The 20,624-nt window shown below is 38.1% G+C and overlaps 1 protein-coding gene across 1 annotated transcript in view; it reads left to right on the top strand.

Moving 5' to 3' along the window:
* RNF144B (ring finger protein 144B) overlaps positions 1-20,624 on the top strand; it is an 89,785-nt gene that overhangs the window by 56,374 nt on the left and 12,787 nt on the right. The window contains exon 4 of the mRNA XM_006888662.1: positions 18,749-18,953. Coding sequence (XP_006888724.1) covers positions 18,749-18,953 — 205 coding nt within the window. The remainder of the gene's footprint in view (positions 1-18,748; positions 18,954-20,624) is intronic.

Raw genomic sequence — 20,624 nt, 5'->3', positions numbered from 1 at the left:
GCGGGGAGAAGGGTGCAACAGTGAATGAATGGAATCCCAAAATCTCTGTAGATGTTCATTGAAATGAAAAATAAACAACCTAAATAAAAAAAAAATAATAACTAGTATAATTGCCTTACTGTCGCTAGAACTAAATCTGTCTTTTCAGTAGGATTCAACTTGGTCAGGGACACATGAGAACATTATGGAATAAGACCTTATGAATCTGCTGACCACGGAGGTGCTGCCTCAGTGGATTGTTAGGGGCAATTTGTGATCTGACTTTTTGAGGTTCTTGTGGTAGCCAACCATAATTATCATTAGACATGGTAACATGTTAGCTCTGCGTAGAGCTTGGTACCACCTACCTTTTTTGAATGGTCTTACATAACTCCACTCTAATCTATTAAAAGTTCATCTGGGCGGCACATGCTCTTTCCTTTCCAGTCCTGGCTCCGGACACATCCACTGTCCCGATGTTGTTGCCCAAGAAGAACCGGATTGCCATATATGAACTCCTTTTTAAGGAGGGGGTGATGGTGGCCAAGAAGGATGTCTACATGCCAAAGCACCCTGAACTGGCAGATGAAAACGTGCCCAACCTTCATGTCATGAAGGCCATGCAGTCTCAAGACAGAGGTTACATGAAGAAGCCGTTCACCTGGAGACATTTCTACTGTTACCTTCCCAACGAGAGTATTCAATATCTACATGATTACCTCCATCTTCCCCCTGAGATTGTTCCTGCCACCTTGCGCCACAGCCGTCCTGAGACTGGCAGGCCATGACCGAAAGGTCTGGAAGGTGAACGACCTGCAAGATTGACTCGAGGGAAGGCTGACGGAGACACGTACAGACGGACCGCAGTGCCTCCTGGTGCCGACAAGAAAGCCCAGGCTGGGGCTGGGTCAGCAACTGAATTCCAGTTTAGAGGCAGATTTGGTCGTGGACGTGGTCAACCACCTCAGTCAAGTTGGAGGGAATCGTTTTTTGTTGAACAAACATGTAGCCAGAAAAACTTAAAAAAAAAAATTCAGTACTTTTATTCACACAAGGAATTTAACTTCTTTTTTTTAATGACTTCAAACTCTGCTGGCTTAGTGCTAAAGATTTGTGCTGCCAATACAAACATAGGCAGTTCAAATCCACCAGCTACTCCACAATTGAAAGATGAGCAGTCACTTCTCATGTGACTTAAGTGTCTGAAAACCTGCTGGAGGATCAGCCATGAGTTGGTTCCGACTCAGTAACAGACCATAATGACAACAATCGAGGAATTCTAGGCAGATGCTCCCTTCTGGATTCTATGAATTAACAACTGCTTTTACAGTTGTTCTTTTATCGAGAAAGAAACTGAGAAATTGGATAGACTTCTCTCTCTTGTAGCACTCAGACTATGTTTAAGCGTCCTTATCTGTAATAAAATTAAACTCTATGTTTTAAATATAATTGATGTTAGACATTAAGCTGTCATAAAATATTGAAGTATATTAAATTTTGAGAGATTTCCTTTCTGACAATTTTTAAAAGACCATTTATAATCACATAATTCTGCATTGTCATCCCTTATAAAAGTAAATTATTTTTGGAAAATAGGCATTCCAACTAAGAGTAAGTTTACATTAATAAATTTACATTTACATAATTAAGACTTGAAAATACATAACAGCAATAACCAAACTGCCAAAAAAATCAACATATAGGAGATACCATGTGTTGAGATATACTCAAGAGCAGCTGATTTTAATATTGTGCATGGGATAAATGAACTGGTGGAAATCATATTTCATTGGCTAAATTGTAGAAATTAGCATTGTTCTGGAAAAATGTAGAAACTGATTAGAGACAGCCCTGTACATTCAGAAATTATTTTTAGTTTTGTCCAGTTTTTATTGCCTATCAAATTCTTTTCTCTGTTTATATTGTGGTTTGGGTGAAAGTTTACATTCGACTTGGTCCTCAGACTTTATCACCCTGTGTGGTAATTGTCCTCAGCTTTCTGTTAGTTACACATTTGATGAACTTGCCTTCTGTGTCTTTATTTGAATATGAGGAAGAAAAGTGTTGTGACTAGGAATAGGACGGAGTGTTTGCATTACTTACACAAAGCAGAGAAACCCCATTTGGCATTGACTGGTCAACCTGTGAATCCACTTTCTGTCTGGGAGTTTTCTATTGGCTACTATTTTGTTCATGGCTTTCCCTTTCTGTGTTAGGCTTCCAAAGTTAACAAAGAAAAGGCAGTGCCTAGTTTAACATATGTTAGTGATCACTGCTATCCTTTCTAATGGTTGTCAAAGCACATGCCTGATGATTAATGCAAGAATTTTCCTTGTCCTTTATTTTCAGAATCTTTTTTATCCTTAATAGTTTTTTTGGAAATTGAGTTCAATCTAGCTATCTTAATCCTTAAGTACTCTTCCTATTTAGTAACCTTATTTTGCTTATTGTAACTATGAATTGCTTCAGTTCTTTTGTAAGTGAATTTGTCTGCTTTGCCTCATAGGATTTCTGAGGCTATAAATATTATGATTGTTTGTCTTTTTATCTTTCTTCCATGGAAGCTCCTGCTGAGTTCAAACCACTGAGCTGTCAGTTAACAGCCAAATTCTTTAACCTCTTTTCTACAAAGTTCCTGTTACCAGATTATTTGCTTGCTTGTTATTTTTTTTTTAAAGACATCAAACTCCTCCTTTTTCTTGAGTCAGTAATAACTCATGTTGACCTTTATGTTATAGATCATGACTGAATTTCATGGAATTGTTTTTTTTGTTTGTTTGTTTGTTTGTTTTTTGCCTGTAATCTTTATGGAAACCGATTGGGAGCATTATTTTCTATATTGTTGCTGGGTGGATTCAAACTACCAGCTTTTGGGATTGTAGATAAGAGCAAACCGTTTGCTCCATCCACTGACCTATATAGTAGTTGTTATGTGTAGTAGTGTTGAATCAAATGTTGCGCATAGGAACAATGGATCTGAACCTTGCCCTATCAGTGCCTTCCTCACCATCTCTAATATATTCCACTGTTACAGTCACGTGTCAATCCATTTTGTTGACCTTTCAAAACATGTGCTTCTCCAAGGACTGGCCCCTCAGAACAACATGTCCCAAGTATGTGAGACAGTTTCACCTTTCTTGCCTCCAAGGAGCACCCTGTTTTTACTTGCTCCAGGATAAACTGTTCTCTTGACAGACCATGGAATAGTCAATACTCTGCTCCAATACCATAATTCAGAGGCATCACATCTTCTGTCATCTTTAGCCATTGTCTAACTTTCAGATGCATAGCAAGTAATCAGAAGGACCATGAGTTGGATCTGGCAAACCTTGTTCTTTAAACTAGCATCATTGCTCTGTACATTAAGAGGTCCCTGATAATGTATTTTTCCAGTCTGACTCATCTTTTGATTTCTTTTTTTTTCTATAATTATATTTTATTAATTTTCATAAACATTTACAGAGATTTTGGGTTTCCATTCATTCATTGTTGCACTATTCTCTCTACCCTCCTCCCAGTTTGTTCTTGTCCAAATGCCACAGTGCTTGTCAAAGCCAGTTCTGATTAATCTTTTGATTTCTTGACTGCTCGAACCACAGGTGTTGACTGTGGTGGATCCACCAAGTAAAGTGAAATAATTGACATCTTCAGTTTTTTTCTCCACCTAAAGTAGTAGTTAGAAATTCTTATTAAATAGCTTAAAGGTGATATTGTTCTTTGTAGAAAGCTGAGGTAAAAATAGAAATAAACAAATTTGTTTACACCTTTGCTATGTTCACTTTACACCATTCATTCATTCAGTATGTACCTATATATGTACTATCTATCCATGACTTTCTGTCAGGGACCCTACACCATCCTAGCTGTTGCTTCCAACCACTGTTCCATTTTTCATAGGAATACATTGGTTCTGGGGATTTTCTGGAAGTTTTATTTAGTCTTAACATTTATTATATAGTTCATCTCAATCTTCTCTATTTGTCCATGGTTAAATGCTTCCCCACTTTGTTTAAAGTATCTTAGCATTAAAGTTTCATCTGTCCCAGTGCACTATGCAATTATTTGGTTCTTCTTGGTGTTTTTGTTTCTTTGTAGTACTTCATGACTTCAACAAAAGGAGACATTTAGCCTTCCCCCCCCCCAATGCCTCTCATCTCTTATTAGTCATCCTCCACTTCTTAATTCCTAGTCACAAGTCCATTCTTATCTTGAGTGGTTTCTTCCTCCCGCCACCCCTTATTATTTTGAGCTTGCTTTTCTTGTGTCTTTTGGTAAAAGAATGACTAAGCCTAGGGTTTCCTTCCTAAATTCTTCTGTGCTTTCAGATGAAAAAAATCCTTTCTCCTCAACGTCACACTTCTTCTGTCTCACTCACCAGTTCTTTATGTTGTTGATCACTCTTTTGTTGTGGTTGTTGATATTGTAATTGTCAGTTTTAGTAAATGTGTGTGTGTGTGTGTATGAAATCTCTGCATATATAGTTTAGTGATATTCTGTTCCTTGTGGTATTTGTTGGCCAGTAATAAAAATGTAAAGTAATACTTTCTGAAGATTGATAATTTCTTTTATCACTATGAGGACTAAATTGTATCTAATCTAAGCCATAATATTTTCAATCACTTAATAAATCAAAGACTATATAGTCTTTAATATGGATTACATCTCAACATCAAGAAAATAAAGATCTTCACAACTGGCCAATGGACAACATGATAGATGGGGGGAAAAGAGTGAATTTGGCAATGATTTCATTTTACTTGGATCCACAATCAACACTCAAGTTAATAGCAGTCAAGATATCAAGATGTATTGCGTTGGAAAAACCTGCTGTTAAAGACTTCTCTAAAGTGCTGAAGAGCAAAGATGTCAGTTTAAAGACTAAGATGCATCTGGGTCATACTTTTATCTTCTTCCTATTTATCTGAAAGTTGGACAATGAATAAGAAATACAGAAGAATTTATGCTTTTAAATTGTGGTTTTGGAGAAGATTATTGAGTAGCCATTGAGTCTCAAAACAATAACTCAATCTGTCTAGGAGGAAACGTGCTCTTTGGAGGCAAAGATAGTGAAATATTGTGTCACATTCTTTGGGCATGTTGTCAGGAGGGGCCAGTCCTTGGAAAAAAGACATCAAAAGTGGAGAGGCAATGAAAGAAAGATCTTCAGTGAGATAGATTAACACAATGACTACAACAATATGCTTGAGCATGGTGGAGATTGTGAGAGTAGCGCAGAGTGGAGCAAGATTTTGATCTGTTGTTCATATGTATGAGTCATCCTTAATTTGATGGAACCTAACAGCATAAGCATATAATGGCTGGACAATGAATAAGAGAGACCAAAGAATAATTCATGCCTTGAATTATGACGTTGGTGGTGAATATTGATTATATCAGAGATTGTGAAAAGAATAAAATATGTCTTGGGAGAAATGCAGCCAAAATGCATCTTAGAAGCAAAGATGGTGATGTTTGGTCTCACATACGTTTGTCATATTATCATTTAAAGATGATAAAACTGTTCATCTTGCTTGATAAAGTGGAGGATTAGTTTGGGGGGAAAAGGAAGATCTTCAATGAGATAGATGTAACAGTGACTGCAACCATGGCTTCAAACACAGCAGTGATTGTGAGGATAGTCTAAGATGGAGGAGCTCAGGTGGCCCTAGTGGCAGGAAGCTGCGCTACAATCCCGAAGGTATGCGGTTTGAGGCCTCCAGCTGCTCCATGGGAGAAGGATGGGCAATCTCCTCCTGTGAGATTAACTGTCTCTGAAAACCTGCTGGAGGGTCAGCTGTAAGTTGATTTCTACTCTGTGGTACACAACAGTAACAACAGCCAATGAAAGGCCAGTGGGACAATGGCTAGTAGGCCATTGGATAAGAAGTCGGGGTGCCAATCCAAAGGCAAGTAATTGATAACCACTAGCTACTCCTTGCGAGAAAGATACACAGTCTCCTCCTGTGTGATTTATAGCCTCTGAAAATAGCCTGGAGGGTCAGCTTTTGGTCAAGGGATCCTACTTGACAGCGATGAACAACAACAAATCAGAGGCACAATGTTAAATGAATTTGCTTATCAAACAAAAAATCTTTAGGTGACACTGACTCCTAAAGTTACCTTTGAACTAAACAGCAATTAAAATAGCTCCCAAGGTGAAGAATATCACCCTTGAGTACTGCACTCTTTAAAAAAAAAAAATTCTGTACGATACCAAAGGAACCACAGTTAGTCTATAGCAAAGATGAAAAGTATAAGGGACAGGAGCTCAAGTTATTAAGAGTGAAAAATCTAGACCAGAGAGAATGAGAATGTTAAGATAATACGAAGAATATAATGTCATTGAGCATTATGTGTAGACATTATTAAGTTAGACAATTGTTTGGTTTTAAGAAGACTCTAGAAGTTGTTCTTTTTTTATTTGTTTAATTTTTATTCATTTATTATTGCACATTTTATTCCCTCTTTTGGTTTTAGACTATCTGAGGGCAATCTTTTCTGTGGTTTGTCCAGCTTTGATGCCTCCAAGAAGTCTGGAATCAGTGAGTCACCTCCAGGATTAAAGAACATCTCAGGACAATAGTCTGGGGGATTCTTCTAGTTTCAGTGGCTCTAATAAATCAGAATTCTCTGAGAATTGGAAGTTCTATTCCACATTTTTCTTTCACTGTCTTGATAAATATTCTAGTTCTGTAATATTCTTCAGCTAGTGTGACAGCATTTCTTCTGATGGCCACCTCTGGGTATATTTACAAAACACAAAACAAAACAAAAACAACTCACCATCATGACCCTCCATTGGGTTCATCCTGTTGATTTTAAGGGCATGTTAAGCAGCTGCACAAGACCTTTGGTCTTTGACATACCAGAAAGAAAATTAACAGAAAGCAGAATTGGCAATGCATTGGGTCATAAAAGTTAAAGCACTATTTTCTTTTTGTTGGCAATTAAATTAGCTTGTGTATATAGTGGTTCCCATAATAACAAGAGAGTAAGACCCTCAACCAGATGGAGTGACACAGTGCCTACAACAATAGGCTCAAGTATGTCAGAGATTGTGAATTTGGCACAACATAGGACATGGTTCAGATCTACTGTTCATAGGGGTCACTCTGAGTTGTACTTGACTTAACAGCACCTAGTAACAACAACAAACAACCACTTAATATTTAAAAAAACGCACATCATCCCTTTTTGGCACAGCCTTACAGTGGTTGGTGAGAATGGCAGGAAAACCTCCAGGTTAGTTGAGAGAAGATTCAATAGTATAAAAAAGCAGAGACCACATCTATTATACGGATGGCCTCGGGTGGGTGAATTGAGCATCTTGAATTCATTTTCTCTAAACTATAAACAGCCCCTGTGGTCACATACGGTCATGCCGTTTTCTCAGAATGTTTCTGTTTTCCAATAATTGTCAGAATACAGAAGTGAGAAACAGTTTTAAATAGCATTTCCTGACTTGCATAATTTACATGAAGCAGATAGTCATGAGATCAGATAGTTATGAGACTTGCAAAAACCATTTGATGTTTTATGAGTAAATTTCAATTCAAGGCTGTGATTTGTCTATGTGAGCTGTATTTATGTCACAATCAATACCTTCTTGGTCATAAAAAATTTTAAGGATACTGTTAACTGACAGTTGGCTTAAACAAATTTCTGATTTCCTTTTTTCTGAATTCCCTAACTCACCATCTCAAAGCTTACTAACACTTTTCCATCACTGGTCATGTAGAAAAAAGTAGTTGACTGTGTATTAAATAATTTTCCTTTGGGATGAGTACTTGAAGAAAAGAAACTCAACCTTAAAGTGTTGTGTAATTGTACATTTATGAGGAGGAATGTGGCATCAGGATTGGAGGAAGACTCATCAACAGCCTACATTTTGCGGATGACACAAACTTGCTTGCTGAAGCTAAGGAGGACCTGAAGCACTTGCTGCAGAAGGTCAAGGACTATAGTCTTCAATATGGATAGAAGCTCACCACAAGCCAATTGGCAGTACTATGAGAGATGGAGAAGAGATTGAGGTTGTTAACAATTACAGCTTGCTTGGCTCCACAGTCAACACTTTTAGCACTAGCAGTCAGGAAATCAAAAGATAAATTGCATCAGGAAAATCTGCTGTTAGGGATCTCTCCAGAGTTTTGAAAAGCAGTGATGTCAGTCTAGAGACTAAGGTGCACCTAATCCAGGCCATGATCTTTGCAGTTACTTGCTATGTATTAGAGTGCTGGATAATAACGAAGATGGACAGAAGAAAAATCGGTGCCTTGGAATTGTGGTGCTGGAGAAGTATGTCTTGGAGAGGGTGAAACAAAATTTCTCATTGGAGGCTAGGATTTTGCAATGCCATCTCACCTACTTTAGGCACGTGGTCAGGAGAGATCCATCCTTGGAGAAGGACATCATGCTTGGAAGGGTAGAGGGACTGTGCAGGAGAAGAACCTGGATGAGATGGATTGAAATAGTAACTAGTTCAATGGTGTGTTGGAATTAGTGAGAGTGGCTCAGCTTATAGGGCAGGCTTCAGAGCTGCTGTATCTAGGGTTGCAGGTGACTCAGTGGCACATAACAACAACAATAACAGCCCAAATCCAGGCTGTAGTGTGGAATTCCCAGTAATAAAAATAAAAACAATAGAGCCAGTGGGAATTCCACTTCCTCTCAAATTCCTTTCAGGTCATCTGGAGGCTCCACTGAAATCTGTTCCACCTTATAGCAACACTTAAGACTCCACTGATGCAGTTGGTGGTAGCTGCAATGAAACAGATGCATTGACTGGGAATCAAACCTAGATCTCCTGCATGGCCATCAAGAATTTGACTGCTCAGCCACCACTTCTCCTTGGTATGCTTTCCAGATGTTGGCCAGATAATAGAGTTGCTACTTCAGGAATTACATTGAGTTTTTTTAGTTTGTTTTTAAATCTTATGCTATTTGGTTTTCTAGCTTTTTCTAACAATCCATTGTGTTTAATCTCAGCATGTGTTTTCCACTTTATCCTGAAATTAGTAGGGGCAAGTTTCACTTTCTAATTAAATACTTATAGTTAAAAAGGGAAACTTTATTGTGGAAACTTGAATTTTTTTAAAGAACCTGTAAGTAAATCAAAACAAAACATTTCTTTATATAATGATTTAATATCCTTACCATCTTTAAGAGCTAGTAACTGATATTTTTAATAATTTCATTTCTGCTCTCTTGTGAGATAGACTATTTATTACATTGCTTATATGATTTTTTTGAAATTTTTATTTTATATTGGTTTGCATACAAATTTGTATATACTGTGTTTCATGCAATACCTCATCCATATTGTATTTTGTATAATAATTCTCATCCATTGTGTTTTATAAAGTTAATCTCCATAGAGCCATGTCCACCATTACCCTGTCTTTCCAGATCATTTGATTTTTAGGTGTTTTATCATGATTGAGCCATGTCCACCATTTCCCTGCCTTTTCAGATCATTTGATTTTTAGATATCTTATTTTTTCTAAATTTTCCTTTCTTCTTTTTAAAGAAAACTTGGTGGCATAGTGTGCATAATGTGTTCTAGTGCTAACCAACAGTTAGATAATTCAAATCTACCAACTGCTCTGTGGGAGAAAGACAAGCAGTCTTTAGTCAGAAGACTTGGAAACCTGTTGGAGGATAGTTATGACTTTGAATCAACTTGATGGCAATGGGTTTGATTTTGACATTTGCCCCGACTCCCCTCCTTCTACTGTGAGAATTCTGAGGAGCAATAACTTGATTTTTCATCATTGCATCTCTAAGGTTTTTTATTGAAAGAATAATGGGCATTTTCCTAATATACAGTCTTATAATGTCCAGAGGTCAGGCCTGAAGAAGTTTGAAATTTAAATTAAATTGAGAGTTAAGGTTTAGTCATGGCTTCAGTTCAATAAATAAGTAAAATAGGAGAGTGATCTCAGATTATGTTTTAAGAGATAGTCTTACAGAGAAAGGAAGATTGTGGGAAGAAAATAAAAGAGATGGTTGTGGCTTTCAAATGGAAGAGAAAATTCCAAGAAGAATATCGGATATAAGATGTTCTTAGTTTCCATAGAGTTGACTATGGCTCATAGAGACCCTATGAAAATAAGATCTGAACCTTGCCTTAACCTATTCCTTCCTCACAATCTCTGAAATGCTCAAGCCCATTGTTACTGTCACAATGGCAGTTCATCTTGTTGAAAGTCTTTGTCTTTTTCTCTCTCTACCTTTCACAGCATGATGTCCTTTTCCATCCTGACAACACACACAAGCTATGTGAGATTAATTTCACTATCTTTGCCTCTAAGGAACACTGCTTGCGTTTTCACTAAGACAGACTTGTTTGTCGTTTTGACTGTCTATTCAGTACTCTTGTCCATCATCACAATTCAGAGGCATAATTGAATTCTTCTTCTGTTGTCCTTATTCATTGTCCAACTTTTCAGATGTGTAGGAAATTATTGAAAGTACCATGGCTTGCATCAGGAGCATGTAGTCTTTAAGCTGACATACTTACACTGTAACATTTTGGAGAGGTCCTTGACAGCCCATTTTCCCCAATGTTTCCAACATCTATTGATTTCTTGACTGCTGTTACCTTGGGTGTGATTGTGAATCCAAGTAAAATGTCATTTTTGACAACTTCAGTAATTTCTCTGTCTGTCACAATGTTACCTAATGATCCAATGGTGAGGGTTTTTGTTTTCTTGATGTTAAAATGTAATCCATATAGAAGGCTACAATCTTTGATCTTCTGCAACAAGTATTTTAAATCTTCTTCACTTTTAGCAAGAAATGTTGTATTATGTGTTTAACATAGGTTATGGATGAGTCTTTCTCCAATCCTTATGTCACATTTTTCCATCATATAGGCAAGCTTCTCAAATTACTGATCTGTGTACAAATTGAGTAGTTATGTAGAAAGGATGCAACCTTTATGCACACTTTTCCTTTCTCAATTTAAAACCATGCAGTGTGGTCTTGCTAAACTCAGACAAAAACTTCTTGGTCTAGATATGGATTTTATATGTTGTTGTTGTTGTTAAATGCCTTCAAATTGTAGATGACATATAATGACCCGATGAATGAAAGACCTGCACATCTGTATAATTTTCTTTGCTTCTCCAAGTTCATAGGTTTTCCAGAGGCAAGCTATTTTGGAAGTGGATGCCACTCCTGCTTCCAGGCTTGTTTAAATTGGGTGCTCCACCAAACATTGTCTGCCATGGGTGACCAGAATCACATTTGGCACATCAGGGTCACACTGTTCAGCATCACAGCAACCACAGGTTACCTCTGTACAACAATTCGACCGACCGGTGCTATACCACCTAGAAGAATGTTTGACCAAAAAACAATTAAAAGTGGGTCTGAGGGATGCAGATTAAAATCACCCCCAGTTCATCTGGCAAGTCCCATCTACTGACACCCACTTGGGATGAAAAAAAAGGCCTAAGAGCACCGAGCATTCCATACCTGTCCCTCTTTGAGATGCGAGAGGCCATCACAACTTCTAGCATAAAACCCACTCACAACACACTAGCCCTCAGTCTGAAGGCAAAGCCAAGCATTTCAGCATTTCAAAATTCCAGTTTGGGTTTTATTTTCCAGTGTGGGTTTTATATACACATGCTTAAATATTCTGGGATTCTCATTCTTCTCAATGTTAGCTATTTGTCATGATCCATGCAGTCAAATTCCTTTGCACAGTCAATTAAACACAGATAAACATCTTTTATCCTCTATTTTCGTCTAAGATCCATCTGACATCAGCAGTATTATCCCTTGGCCATGGCTTCTTCCTAATCCAGCTAGAATGAATATAAGATCGATTGAGATGTATTTGCTGCATATGACTACAGAGGTGCCAGTGATAACTTTTAGAGTAATTTTTTAATAGGTTAACATTTAAGCCTAAGAATTGAGACTTAGCAGATGAGTGGAGAGGAATGAGAATGTGTGACTAGATCACTCATCCAAAGATTGGGATAAAATAGGAAGCAAAATGGATATTAGTTTAGGAGGCACAGTGGAGTTTCTAAAGAGATAGCTATTGTCCCTTCTAATATTGGAAGTTTTTTGTATTATTGCCTTTTTTTTTTATAAAGGAAATTTCATGTTGAAACTTTCATGGAAGTTTCATGTTGAATATTTTTTTTTCCAATTTGTATCTTTCCAAATGTAGAGACTCTTGCTTGAGATTCCAGTTGAGATAGTGTAGCATAGATCACCACTAGCTGATCTATGGGAGAAAGATGGACAGTCTCTTTCCATGCAATTTACAGCCTCTGAATACCTGCTGGAGGTTTAGCTATGAGTCAGTTTCAGTTTGACAGCCTATTTGGACATATTGTAAGGAGGGAGAGGTCCTTAGAGAGGGACATCATGCTTGGGAGGGTGGAGGGACAGGGCAGAAGGGGAAGACCCTCTGTGAGGTGGATTGATTCAGTGACTGGGGTAATCGGGATGGGTGTGTCAGAGGCAGTGAGATTGGCACAGGATAGAGCAGGGTTTAGGGCTGTTGTACATAGGGTTGCTATGAGTCACAAGCGACTTGATGGCACATAACGACAACAACAACAACAACAACAACATAACAATAGTATAGAACATGCCATACTTTCAATACTAGAACTAATGCTAATTGGTTTTATTGTTCCGGGCATAGTTGTTGGATAGAACACTGAGAAGAGAATGTAAAATAAATTCCTATACAAGGCAATTGAAAATGAAGCAATTCCTGTACAAGGCAATTCTGATGCAATTATTTTCACAGTAGTATGCTTTGCTTTTGAAAAATGGAGAAATTACTGCTTTAAATGATTAGGGAGCATTTTATCACAGTATTAGGTATATTGAAGCACAAAAATAATTATAAATCTAATTGAAGCATGAGCAAAGAAACAGCCTTTGCCTGCAATCTAAAGAGAGAAAGGCTATTTCTATGAAATCCAGAGAAAATAGGGTATCTATTGTAATAGATTTAGAGAGAGCTATAATACCTTTCTTCTCCCCTTCCTCCACACTTCTGCATATTATTCTGCATGTGCTGTCATGTTGTGATATTGTTAATTATCTCTGAATCCAGTTAATCTCACAGCTACCCCATGTGACAAAGAAGAATTTTTCCATAGTGTTTCCTAGGTTGAAATCTTTATGGGAGTAAATCATCAGACCTTTCTCCTAAGGAGTCATTCATTCAAACATCTGTCTTTCAATAAGCAACCAAATGCTTAACTCTTGTGCTATCATATTTCCTTTGTTTTGTCATAGGGGACAAAAATAAACCAGAACACTATTTTCTGTAGCTTAGACTTTTCACCTGCCTCTAACAGAATGCTATAGTTGTACTGCATAAATAGTGTTTTTTATAAGAATTCATCAAAATCCCTCTGGTCCTATGCCTGTGTTGTTTTGACTTCTGTTTTGTCACACAGATACTCAATAAGCTGGTTTACTTGCTTTTAAGCAGTGGGTCAAAACTTGTATTGAGTTATTTTGATTGACAAGAGTTGTGAGAACAAGTTTCATTCTTGTATCTTTTAAAGTGATCCCTGGGTTGTTTTTCTTTTTTTATGTTCTTCTTGTTAGCAGCTGTCAAGTCAGACTTTAAGACAACTCCATGTACAATAATATTGGATTCTTACAGTGCATATAATTTTCATTGACTGGTTTTTAGTAGTATGTTGCCAGGTCTTTCCTCTAGTTCTTCTTAATCTGCACGGCAGCAACAAAAAAGTCTCCACCCATAGAACAGAGTGATTACTTTTAAAACATATTGCCTGGGAATTGAACCTGGGTTTCCTGGGAAGTGAGAATGCTATCACAGAACCACCACTAGGGACGGGATAAATTTTAACTGTAGTAGATGCCATGTTTCTCTTTTCTTTACTTTTCTATCCTTTTTTACCAAATTTTTCAAAGACCTCTAAACAATTCTAAACCGTTTAGAATGGGTGATAAGTAGATATTTGACGGGGAAGTCATTAACATTAACAGATGTTTGAGGGTTTTTTGTGGGGTGTGTTTTTTGTTTGTTTTGGGTTTTGTTTGGTTGGTTTTTTTGGTAGTGGAAGCTGGTATTTGTCATGCACTTGGAACAACTTGGAAGGTGACTTTAATTGTGTAAAATAAAAAAATCAGCATCCTATACTCTGTATGGTTATTGTTCTCTTGGCTTTTTCTAAGGACCCCATCCTAGAGTTCTGGGGATCTTAGTAGTTCTGTATGGATTCTTGGATCATGGATTTCCTTCTCACATGTTTGTGCCGAAGGCTCATCATTCATCACCTCACTTCCCCTAGAATTAGTAGATATGAGACAGTATATGTAAGGATACTGTTGTAATGTTAGATGCTGTCATGTACAACGTATAACAACCCTATGAACAACAGATCTGAACCCTGTCCTATCCTATGCCATCCTTACACTCTCTGACATACTTGACCTCATTGCTACAGTCATTTTATCTATCTATCTGATTGAAAGTCTTCCTCTCTTTTGGCCATCCTCTACCATTCCAAGCATGATGTTCCTCTTCAAGCTATATCTTCTTTTAACAATATGCCCAAAGTGTGTGAGATGAAGCTTTTTCATCTTTGCCTCCAAGGAACACTTTGGCTATCCTTTCTCCAAGATGCAGGGTATTAATGAGTCTTTAGTTGGCTTTGTTTTGCATTTAATGTATTTAAAGTTCTTATTGTGGTTAGGGTGGAAGAGCAGATTGGTTAACCATACAACAATTCATACACATTTTGATTCATGACATCAGTTGCAGTCCCCTCAGTGTAGCAGCACTCTTTACATTTCTTCCCCGTGTTTACCATTGCCATTTGTCCCTTCTTGCTTTTGGGGTTTTGTTCCTGAACAAATGTTGCCCTTTGACCTCATATGTTTGGTTGTTTTAGAAAGTGTATACCTTCCTGGTGCTCCTATGGTCCTGTTTGGCTGAAAATTGCTCCTTGGGTGTGAATTCTGATTCAGGCCTAAAGGGATACTACAGCTTTACTCTTGAGGATTCCACCAGTCTTTTTGAGACAAGTTAGCCTGATCTTTTAGGATTTTAAATTTTGTCCCACATTTTTCCTTCCACTAATTCCAGGACATCTTACTGTGATCCTGTTTAGCACAGTCAATAGTGGTAGCTGGACACCATCTAGGTTCTTTTGGTCTCAGGGTTGGGGAGACTCAAGTTTATGTGGTTCATTAATATTTAGACCAATTATGTCCCTGCATCTTTGATTTTCTTTACTGTGCTTCAGAGAGGAAAGGAACAATGGTTGTATCTTAGAGGGATGCTTGAAAGCTTGTAAGATCATAGTTACTTCTTACCTGAGTAGCATGTAGGACATTATTTTGTGGATTATATTATGCCAGTTGACCCTACAAGTCCCCAGAGATTAGTGTCTTGAGCCATAGTACTAGTGATTTATTCCCTCAAGGCCTTTGTTATAGATAGGGAGTTTTCATAACTTTGCCCTTTTTATGCTCTCCTGTCTTCATAGATAGTGTTGGCACACATATAAATGTCTGTGTAGAAATATTTTCCTTCAAACATGTGTATGTTCATAAGTGAAGGTTACTAGTTTTGAATAAAAACTTACAGTGCAGATAGATCCAATTATGCATTTTCCAGCTCAGACATCAATGGACACAGTGCTTACTGGAAAACTTCAAACACTTTCTCCTAGTAGTTTGCTCAATTACTCATTTAAAAAAGAAAACGCCTATTTAATGCCTTCATTTCCTTTGTTGCACAGCATTTGGATTTGTTTTGCTGCTGCAAATAAATTTCCAAAATCACAAGCCCTACAGGTTTGAAACTAGAATATCAACAGTTCAACATTTAGAATATATATTTGTTCAGAGATCTAAAAAGTCCCTTTACTCCTCAAATAACACCTCTTCCCCACTTGATATGTTCCTTTAAAGGTTACATTAGCCAGAGAGAACACCGAGTCTGTCATTCAACAACAACAACGACAACAAAAGATTTCTAAGTACTTGAATATAAAGATGTTCTCTTCCCTTTTCCTCTACCCAAAATTCTATTTTCTTTATGAACAAAAGATGTACATGTCTTTTTAATTTAGCTGATATGTCATCATTGGCTCTCATATCAAGGTCTGTGAGAGTCCTAACTTTTGCTTATAAAACAAGAGAGCAGCTTCCCAGTTACTTATAACTAGTACATGGATAGGCCTCCCAGGTGGCACAAATAGTTAACATGCCCCACTGATAACGGAAAAGTTAGAAGTTTGAGGCCAGTTGAAGTAGTCCAGTTGGAAGAAAGGTTTGGCTATCTATTCCTTCAAACCCAGCATTGTGGAGTCTGTCACCACACAGTTCTATTCTGACACTATTGACTCTCCTCAAAACAGAATTGACTTGATGACAGAGGGTATTATTTTTCTTTTAACACATAGGTTGGGCAACCAAATATCCATCTATATTGACAAGTAACCTGACTTCTTGGCTAATCTACATTATACATGTTAGTCTGACATTTAAATTTCCTGTCTATATAGAGGAAAATTCAACAGTGGTGTATTTTTGTGGTTTTTTGTTTTGTTTTATTTTGTTTTTTTAGTGGGTTCTGGTAGTCTAGTGGGTAAGGAGTTGTTCTGCCAACCCTAAGGCCAGCAGTTTGAATCTATCAGCAGCTCGAAGGACTATACGTGACAGTCTCCTCCCATGTGATTGATAGCCTCTGAAAACCCACTGAAGGGTCATCTATGATTTAATTCCAGTTCAACAGCAAATAATGACAACAGAAGCATTTCTGTGAAAAAGATTTGCCACAGATTCTTCCTATCTAAATTTTTATCTAAAACATTAATTTAAGAGTCTTGGACTTTTAACCTGTATTGTGCCCTGAAGGGCAAGAAATATTCTAGGAGGTACAAGCTTTGCATAGGGAAAACATTGTTTCAATAAAGGCAGAAATGCTTTATCTCTTTAGAAACTACTTTGAGAAATGTAGCCAGGATAGAAATCTTGTGGGCCATGAAAATGACCAGTAGACGAAATCATCACATTTGGTCATCTTTTGTTTCCATAAATGTTGGATTACAAAGGAAAAGAAAGAAATGGTATAATTGTTGCAGAAATTGGTCAGTTCCTCAAACAGTTAAGCACGGAACTACATAAGACTCAGCAGTCCAATCCTAGGTCTATTCCCAAAAAAGGACGAAGCATGAACTCAGTCAGAAACCTACACAGCAGTGTTCACTGCAGCATTGTTCAATAGAGACAGAAGGTGGAAACAACCTAAATGTCCACCAGTGGACACAGTGTGGTTCATATCTACGATGAAATACCATGTAACCATAAGGAGAATGAAGTCTTGATACCTGTGTGTCTAAAGGGCTGGAAATGGTACAGGGGGCACAGCACCAGTAATGTCTTTCTAAAAGGGCAAGAAGGAGGAAGAATAGCACAGCCTCTCACCACCCCAGAACAAAAAGCAGATAAAGCGCCTATAGCCCAGCCCTATGGCCCCTCTATGTGCCTCAGCAGCAGCAAGAGGTTTGTTTATTTGTTCCTGACTCACAGACTCATAGTTATGGTACCAATAATTGGGTTTATCAGGGAAGGAATTTAGAGATTTGGGAAGTCAAAGAATATCACCCAAAATAAGGGCAGGGTTTAGCCCAGCAGCTTCAAGGCACAATTCTTCAATCAGTCCAGTCTGGTTTCAGTTCAATAGTCAAATCCAAATTATCCAACAAGGATTGCCTCAGAGTAGTTATAAGCCAGCTTGTCCTGCAAGCATCCAACAAGAACAGCAAAAATCTTTAACTGTGGCCAACACAAATGCAAGCCACCTCAGGCTCTACCTTGCCACAGTTTCTCTACAGCAATGTCAGTTTCTCCACAGCAATGTGACAGTATCTCCACCACCAGAGTTTTGTTCTCCACAAGTCTTGCTTATCTCAAATCTTGCTGATCAGTGTGGGAAGGACTCTTTCTCTTATCCTAGTCCCACAGCTGTTGGTAATTTGCAAAACCATGCTGATTTGCAAGATAATTTGTCTGCAGTTAAAGCAGCTGGAGACCAGAGAGGGCTAATTATAATGGCTTTTTAAAAGCCTACTTTTAAGCCAATACCGCAACAGAAGAGACCCTTAAAAATAATTCTGGCAAGAGAAGGAAGCCAGACACCAAAGAACAAACACTTTATGATCTTACTAATATGGAATAAGAAAACATACCATGTCATCATCATTTCACTGCTATGATATATATATATATATATATATATATAAAATGTGATACGTATATACAACAGAATAATGTGTCTCTCTCTAATTGTTGTTGAGTTGCAACCAACTCATTGCTGGCCCTCTATTGGTTTTCCAAGGCTATAAATCTCACAGGGAGAAGATTGCTCATATTTCTCTCTTATAGTCACTGGTGGATTCAAACCACCATAGAGGTATTACCTTTGAGGTTAGCAGCAAAACTCTCTACTGGCTATACCACCAGAATGCCCTAAGAAAACACATAGAAACCAGAAGTTATCAGTGGTTACAAGTGATAGGGCAAGCAGAGATTTTGCTTAGAAGGTATATGCTAATAGTTGTTAAATTATTTGGACAAAGTTACTGGGAATGTTTTCACAGCTTTAAGAATATAACTAGTGTCACAGAATTAAGTATGTAGAAATTGTTGGGGGTAGGGAGAAGAGCACAGGAAAGGAAGAAAGCCTCAAGCCTGAATGACAGATGGAAAGTCCATCACCTATTCTTTCTTTATACTTTAGAAGTTCACCTGGACCCCTACCGGACGTGGTGCCCCATCGCAGACTGTCAAACGGTGTGCCCGGTGGCACAAAGTGACCCAGGACAGCCCATCATGGTGGAATGCCCTTCTTGCCACCTGAAGTTCTGCTCATGTTGCAAGGATGCATGGCATGCAGGTGTCTCCTGCAAAGATAGTCAGCCTGTCGTCATGCCTACAGAGCACGGGTAAGAAAAGAAGTGTTGTCTGTGGGGTGAGTCACTGGCTTTCTTTGACACCACATGTTCTTTAGAGAAGCAGACTGCTTGTGATGGTATGTTGTTGTTGTTGTGAGCCACTGTCAGGTCACTCCAGGCTCAGTGATGACTAAAGCAGAATGAAATGCTTCCTGGTCTTGGTCCATCTCCATGATTGGTGGCAAACAGAAGTATTGTGATGTGTAGTTTCACTGTCTGATTATCAGAACAAGAGCACTAACCCTTTCTTCCTAGTCGGCCTTAGCCTTGAAGTTAGGCTGAAAATTGTTTAGCATCCTTTAAACCTCCACTGACAGATGGATAGTGGTTATACAAAAGATTCACAGATCAAAAATCAAACCTCAGTCTCCAGCATGGAAGGCAAATATTCTACCCCTGAGCTCCACCATCTGAGTGTAAAAACTGGTTATTTCCCTGAAAAATATCTCAGAATTGTTTAATTGTTCCTAAAAGAACAACCACTGTATTTCCAAAGGGATTTTTAACTACTTGTATCTGGAGAATCTTACAAATAGTGCTGAAATTAGAATCTGTACCAGTTTTACTACTTCCTCTTTAGAGAGACATCATGGTGCCCTGGTTCTGAGTAGGAAGTCTTGCCGTGTCACCAGCTATTTGCTGAGAGACTGTGTCTATACCTCTATTGGTGCTTATCCCTTGTGCTTGCAAAATGGAGCAGAAATTATTTTCTTACTTAAATTGCCAATCAGATTAGAGAAAGCTATAGCCAAAAATTCTCAGGTAGCATGTTCTATCCACTCTAACCAATTCTTGAGATTTTTTAAAAGTGTTTTGTGTATATATTGTTTTCACAATGAAGATAAGTGTATTATTAAAAAAAAAAGAATGCCTCTCTTAATACCTTACGCTCAGAGAACATAGTACCACCGTTGAGATTTGCTGTGCTTAGAATCATTTCAACCAGAAGTTTAAAAGCAGAGAGTGTTTATGTAAGCAGCAGAGCCCAGAGTGAGAGACCTTTGTGTTTGATCCCTTGCTTTGCTTGAGGCTATGGCTGTTCTGCACAAGCAAGAACAGAAATACCAGTGTTGTAGTCCAGTTGGTTTAACCACCCAATGCCCTTAAAGTGTGCAGAGCCAGTTTGTAGGAATATTAATGTGACCCAGCTCTGAAACTGTGCTGGAACCTCAGACCAGACAAACCAGAAGCGAAAGAAGATCCGATACACATTGCAGACATGTGACCTCACTCCCAGATTTAAACCAGTGCTCTCACGTTTATTGCCACAGCCAAAGGGCTCTGGGGAGCTGGAGCAATGTCAACAGCTCTTGAGGGGGGAGGATTGGGGTTGTGACATTGTCACTTGGTTTCTGTGTGACTTTGTGCAAGTCTTTCAGCTTCTTATACTTTGTTTTCCCTTCTGGAAAAAAAGAAATATAAGTAGAGGGTTATTGAAATAATAACTGCCCTACTGCATTGGAGGTTGTTCTGTTTTACATAGGGTTTTCAGAGGCCTGCTATTTCAGAAGTGGATGGCCAATCCTTCTTCCTAGTCTGTCTCAATGTGAATGTTCAGATTTAGAGAAGTATTAGACAGACCAGCAAGTTAAAGGTATATCCCTTATTGCGGAGTTAACTTTAGTGTCAGTGTTGTCCCTGCCTTTCTCACATGGACCTTTA

The sequence above is a fragment of the Elephantulus edwardii genome, unplaced genomic scaffold (genome assembly GCF_000299155.1).
Source record: "Elephantulus edwardii isolate Elephantulus edwardi_28Jun2011 unplaced genomic scaffold, EleEdw1.0 scaffold00070, whole genome shotgun sequence".
In the NCBI taxonomy this organism is placed as follows: Eukaryota; Metazoa; Chordata; class Mammalia; order Macroscelidea; family Macroscelididae; genus Elephantulus; species Elephantulus edwardii.
This window is presented reverse-complemented; position numbering and strand designations above follow the sequence as displayed.